The 7,009-nt window shown below is 30.2% G+C and overlaps 1 protein-coding gene across 1 annotated transcript; it reads right to left on the bottom strand.

Annotated features, from left to right (window-relative positions):
* Window positions 1–267: 267 nt before the first annotated feature.
* LOC111393695 (1,2-dihydroxy-3-keto-5-methylthiopentene dioxygenase 2) lies at window positions 268–4,422 on the bottom strand. Its single transcript, XM_023019359.1, has 7 exons — window positions 4,311–4,422; window positions 2,894–3,005; window positions 2,716–2,810; window positions 2,472–2,586; window positions 2,167–2,291; window positions 835–905; window positions 268–625 (listed from the first exon to the last, which is right to left on the bottom strand). The coding sequence occupies exons 1-7, from the start codon at window positions 4,326–4,328 to the stop codon at window positions 559–561; spliced, it is 603 nt and encodes a 200-aa protein (XP_022875127.1). The 5' UTR covers window positions 4,329–4,422; the 3' UTR covers window positions 268–558.
* Window positions 4,423–7,009: the final 2,587 nt, after the last annotated feature.

Raw genomic sequence — 7,009 nt, 5'->3', positions numbered from 1 at the left:
TAATGGTTATCAAATGAGCTTAAATGGCATGTTCTAAAAAAAAAATAATAAAAAATAAAAAAAATAAAATTGGATTATACGTAAAATTATTTTAATGAGAGAATGTATGGATTAAAAAAGAGTTTGAAAACCAAATTGAGTACTTGGAAAATGGGGCTTCAACAAGGACTCAACATAACAGACAAATTCTTCGTTGCCTCATCCTTACTTCAATAATACTTATCTAATCCTCTTATCCAATACAGTGCATCAAACATACACGAGGAAAAACTTTTACAAAGATATGATAATGAAACCACTGAATTAATCCATACATTGTCACGGAAGATACACACATATGACAAGCTAAATTCATGTTCCAAGATTAAAAGTACAAGTTCCATGCGCACACTTTAGCAGTCTGTATTTAATAAATGGCAGATTTAAGTCAAAACACATTTATTTTATTTAATAACACACAAGCCATACGTCCAACCAAAGGTACACAAATTCGGCAACTCCATACGGCTAAGTTTATGCTTAAAGACAATAGTTTCCAAGATTTTGTAAAAGGCGGTTTTAAGCTGCAGCCCCAACTGCATGTCCAGCAGCGTCCTTCTGCACAAAAGTGTCCACATACTGCTTCCTGCACATAAACATTCATTTTATTACCCAAAACTCCATTTTATTTTCTATTTCCTTGTGTATGTTCCGCGCTTTGGATATCACTTCAGATACTTTTTCTACTGGTATTCGTTTTCCATTTTTTTTATTTATTTATTTATTTTCCCTCCATCCTTCTCTTTTTTTATTATTTATTTATTTTTTGGTGGGGGTGGTGCAAACTGACTATACCTTGCAGGTAGATGATCATGTGGGCGATTGAATGGAGTCCAAATGGGATCACCAACAAAAAGCCGCATTGCCTGCACGTATTATGGTCAATTAATGCATCTTAAATACTACAACAAATCTATGGTCTATAGTATATTAAATATCACATCAAGTAAGAATCATTTTTTGGACAATTCTATCCTGATAATAATTCAATTATTTCAATAATTTCTTCCTTTTCGCTTTTAATATGTATTTAATCATTTCAATAATACCCTACTTTTTGTTTTTCAATATGTATTTAATTTATTAATTATTTGAACCATTTGAACAATATTATCATTAATTATTTTGTTAACTATTTAGTTATAATGAATACATTTGATACATTCATTACCTTGCTTTTCGTTTTTCAATATTCATTTAATATATTTAATCATATTCGACATATTCATTACCTTCTCATTTTTCAATATGTATTTGATTTATTTAATAATTTCAACAATATTATCATGAATTATTTTGTCAATTATTTAGTTATGATCAATGTATATTTGACAAATCCATTCCACTTGATTGGATAGTAAATTAAATTCATTAAATATTTTTTGGAACAAAAGAAGAATATTTTAAGAGTTTTTTTCCAATTGATTTATTTAATAAATGTTAAGATACAGAGAAGATAAATGGGAAGCATAATGCGTATCTATAATAAATAATTTCAATTGATATATTTAATGTATATATCAAACGTTTATGAAGAAAGAATAGTTTTCGTTGGATGTTCAGTTCAGATCAAAAGGATACTTAGGGACTTCTAATTGACTTCCTCAACTATTTAAATTATTTTCACAAACTGATTTTTATTTCATTTTTAATCAAAAGTTCATCCCACATATACAATTTGTATTAATAATTTCTTATATTCTTACATATTCAAATATTATTTCTATAACGCCTATAAAGCATTTCAGGATAACTTACATCACACATTCAACTATGGTTAGTGTTTTAAAAGTGCTTATTCACATATTATATTCCAGTAACATGGAAATGACGAGAGAGAAATTTAACAATAAATAGTGTGAGCCAATATAAGTGATGATTATAGGTCCGTGCTTATATTTACGTACACAGACCGTAAGACTACAAATTCATTATTTAGACGTTGTATCAAGTATGTCATCATCTCTCCCCAGGCAACCTGGTTTTGCTTTTCTTCTAATTTTTATTTTTATTTTTTTCTATTTGAAAAGACACAGAAAAATGCAGTAGCGCAAATTTTGGATCCTAATTTAACATCTGATTGCAATTCAGTGTAAGAAATGTGAAGCGTGCTCCTTTGAAGTGTACCTTAATATAGTTGTCTGAATCTAGGGTAAAGCGGTGATATATTCCTGCAGGCAGAACAATCATAGCTCCTTTCTTCACCCAGATGCGAATCCAAGCCTCGTTGCGATCACGCACATCAAAATAACCTACAACATTAAGAAATTACTTTGAGGTACCAGGGACAGCAAGCAGAGGAAAATCATTGTCAACTTCATCATATATTTATAGAGTAACAGTTTTGGGTCCTACGAAATGTGTGGTTATTAATGAGTAGTAGTTATGAATGCGTGACTAAAATTAATATCCAAATGGAGGCTTAATCTTACCGCTCCCCGCAACACAATAGCGGATCTCCTCATCCGTGTGAAGATGTTCTTCAAAAAAGTTCTTGATCTTCTCCTCATAATTGGGCATTTTTTCTGGGCAAACCTCACAGAAGTCCTAAAAATATTTGTTAATCCCATTATACATGATTTCACAGAAAAACAAAAAATTATATTCGATATAAATTATTTAAAAACAGCTATCTATAGCTTGAATTTTTGCTTCATTTATATCGTCTAGGCATACCATGTAAGAATATCCACGAGCTTCACGAATTTTCTTCAACTCTTCATCTGTTTCATAATTGTCAGCATCCAATCTCCAACTAAGAACTCCAAGCTCTGAAAAATTTACAAGATGGCTTAAATATTTAAAAAAAAATAAAAAATTGTAATGATTAATTGCAACATCAAAGGGTATGTACCGGCAAGTTTTTCCAAGGACACAAATTCCTTTGGATCACGGTGATGTGGGAGCCTTTGATCTTCATCAGAGTCATCCATGTACCATGCCTGTATAACTTCCTCTCTGTCATCCTGCAGGAAACCAAATTTAAGTTGCATATCTCTTTTTGATCTGCTTCATGGAAGTTCATAAAGAAACGAACTTCTAAGTGGTAAATATGATTGACAACTGCATTACGGACATATTTTATAGTGGTGGATGTCAGAGGAGCTGTACACAACCTAAGTCGTATTCGTAATATAAACTTGGGAGGCAATAGTAGGACACAATCTTCAAATATCAAAACTGAATTAAGAAAAAACACATCGAGCTTCCTGCTTCTAACAAAGAAAAAACACTAAAAATGGAAAACCGCTTACAGATTATTGGAGCAGCTTCTTGGCTTTATAGTAAGAAAAAAAAATTAATTGATAGAAACATATAGACCATCTACAAGTTATTAATATACAGGACAACACTTACTCACAAACAGAAAATAAGAAGAATTCTAAATAATAATTCATGACAATGATAATCAACACTTCATTAGTTAAAACATCCAAATTAGGATGTTCGAAGAAAATCACTACAAAGTATATTGCACTAAGTTTTTATTTTCCAGAATTCAGAATGGAAATAAGCTGAAAATTTTATTAACACCAAATAGGTATACCCTTATAAAAGAATTTGGATAATAATTCAATGGAACACAAAATTTGTGAATAAAAGGAGTTTTTCCAAACATAGTGTTTCAGAGGTTTGATGCCAATGATTAAAAACAATCTCATTTCCAACCTTCCATGAAATATTAAATAGCCTCAAGCAAATTACAGAAACAAAAACTAAAAACACGAGTGAATTCGCAAAATTCTCTTCTTTTTCACTCTTAGCTAGGTTGGAAGAATTAAGGTGGGAGGGTCAAAAAACTAAACCATCTCCCCTACCGCCGCCGCCCCCAACTCTTCATTTTGTGGTCCACACGCTACTTCAAAGAACCATCTTGAAAAGAATTGTCAAAAGTCCTCGAGAATTAAATTCTAGATCAACCCGTAACAATTCTGTAAAGCTTAGTTAGTTAATTAAGAAGGTCAAAAAGAACAGGACAACGCAATTGTTCAAGCAGATAATACCAGTCCATCATAATTTTAAGCCATAACCAACCTAATTGAGCAAATCAAAATTCCGTATTTTGTCCTATATAAAATTTAGCTTACAAGGTATACATATACAGATACAAACACGTGAAGCTCCTGATATGAGGAACGGAATATTATTCCTTTTGAGAAACAAAATGAATCAATCAAAGATCAAGATTAGAAAACCTAATAGCCAATTAACTAGAGATTTACAGTAATTAAACATTGAAAACCTTAAATTGAGATTTTAGAAATGCATACCTTCCCAAGAGAACCCATTTTTTTTTTTTTTTCTCTCTTCTTTCTCTAAAACGAAATTCTAAGGCGAAATGGAAAATAATTCCAACCTCACATTTAAAGCTGGCATGTCCGAAGAGCGTAAAGACAAATTTATCCCTACATGTTCAATCCATATACACGACCAGGTTTATTGTATTGGGTCCAGTCAAGAAGGGTGGTTTGGTAATTTCATGAAAGAAAATAAAATTATATTGATTTGATTCTGACTGGTGCAGTTGTTTTCAGAAATATTTTCATATTGATCCAATCTTTTGAGTACAGATCTGGCTATGAATTCATTGAGCATGATTCACGTTTAGCTCAGGTTAAGTGGTTAACCGACTTGTCAACAGGGATTTCTTATTGGGAAAATTACAGCAGCGATCCTTAATCTTTTTATTTTTTGCAGACTTGACCCTAATCTTCATTTTGTGTCAATAAAAGTTTCTAATCTTTCATATATGTGCACCTTAGATTCGTCTTGACAGAAACTGTCCAAAATACCGTTAGTTGATCGAAAAAATTAAGAAATCAACATCTAATAAAGCCGTTTAAAATACCGTCCAAAATGGTATCAACATCCAATAAAACTACTGAAATAGTAAAAAGTTTAAGGAATTTTTCCAATCAACTAATTGTGTTTTGGAAGGTTTCCATCTAAATGGGTCTCAATGCATATTTATGAAATGTTAGAAACCTTTGCTGGTACAAAATGAAGTTTAAAATAAAGTATGCAAAAAATGAAAAGGTTATGGAATACTGCTGCGATTATTCCTTATATAACTTTATGCCCTTGTTTGAGTCCCCCCTTTCTTTTTTTTTTTCTTTTTTTTTTTTATGAAATGGATTCTTAAATAATATTTTGACATCATTTCAATCACATTTCTCAATAAAATAATATTGTACGCAGATTTGAATTTTTTTCATATTTTTTAACCACACACTTTTAATCAATACACTATTCAAAAATACATTTTTCGCCTCAAATGGGGCTCAAACAAGGGCAATATTTTTTAATCATCCATTTACATAGCAATTATGAACAATGTCAGGACTTAGGCTAGGCATTTTAATCAAGATCGAACCTTTCGAAATAAAATTGAATTGTAATTGAAGATTTCGATACAGTGTCAAAAAAATTAAGAACCGGAATGGATAATCAATAACCGATTGGGTCTAGGTCAATTTTTGGTTCTTGAACTAGAATCGTAGATATTCAAATGGAACCGATTTTTAATATGATTTTTTTTTTTTTACAATTTATAAGCTGGGTAAAAAAATAAACAAATAAAACCTAAAAACCCTAATTTGAATATTAATTTGTCCAAGTCTCTGGACTCTAACGCTAAGAAATTAAGACTGACTTCTATTTTTTTGCTTCTCACACCATATAAGATTGTCACGTTTCAGAGGATGGTACTGTTAATCTTTGTAATTTAAGCTTTTTATATATCAAGAAGTTCAAGCTAGACTGTGGTGTAAAGTGATTAATTAAATCTTTCATTCTTTGCAATTCGAATTTTTTATTTTCTTGCATTATATACAAACTTAAGCTTTTTTTTTTTTAATTAAAGTGTGTCAAATTGAACTTGATATATTTGTAGCATTGGTCATGGTATACCTTTTCTATTGAGTTCATGGTTATCTTTAGAATTTTTTTTTTAATTCAAAAATAACGAGTTTAATATGTGGATTGCAATTTCTTGATATTATATAACTATGTATCTAATTAATATTTTCGTGTTAGTCCTTTTTAATGGTATAAGAATTTAAGGATCATCCATAATTAAATTATAAACTATAGCATGCCTCACTTATGGATAAAATAAGATTTAATTATGAAAAAATAAATTTTTTCTCAAACTATAATTTAATTTTTGATGTTTTTCGTGGTTTCTAGTTTCCAATGTTATGCTTTTTGAAGATTTTTTAGCTAAATTTTCTCTCAAGCACAAATATTTTTGAGTAGTAGCATGTTGAATATACGTATTGGAAGGACCTATATACAATATTTATTAAATGTATATAAAAAATGTTATGGGTAAAATCGAATCAAAACCAAAAATTTCGATTTGGGTTTGGTTCCAATAATTACAAGGACCCGAATGATTCTATTTGCAAAATACCCAAAATATAATGGGTGGTTCTAGGTATAGAAATACTCAAACCGGCCCACTTGATACCCAAACCGATTCAATGTTCTAAAAATCAGTCTGATCATCAACTCGAAAATGTTAAAGGGTCAAGGATCAAATGGTCAATCGATGTCAAACCAAGTTGTCCCAAAATAAAAGAATAAATAAATAAATTTAAATATCTCATAAAAAATTTTATTAATTAAAATAGCATTTTAAAATCAATTATTTAACATTTTATTACTTATGGAGCAATTTATATCAAGTAATGAAATCAAAGGAGCCAAAAGTGTGTTTTATAACCCATATATCAAAACCCAGCAATAAATACTTGTATTTGTTTGAGATTATTTGATTTGAATGTTGAAAGTTATGTCAGTAAGGAGGGACTTCGTCAAAGAGATGGTGGAACTATGGGAACCATTTGGCAATTGAATCTTCATCATTTTGTTTGAGCTGGAATTGGAGCTTGAATGTTATCAAAATTTCATTCTAAATTTCTGGATTGAAGATTCTAAGGAATTCTTTTAGGAATTTCGACACTTG

Source organism: Olea europaea, chromosome 4 (genome assembly GCF_002742605.1).
Source record: "Olea europaea var. sylvestris chromosome 4, O_europaea_v1, whole genome shotgun sequence".
NCBI lineage: Eukaryota > Viridiplantae > Streptophyta > Magnoliopsida > Lamiales > Oleaceae > Olea > Olea europaea.
Note: the sequence above shows the minus strand (reverse complement) of the source record. Positions and strands in the feature narration are given on the sequence as shown.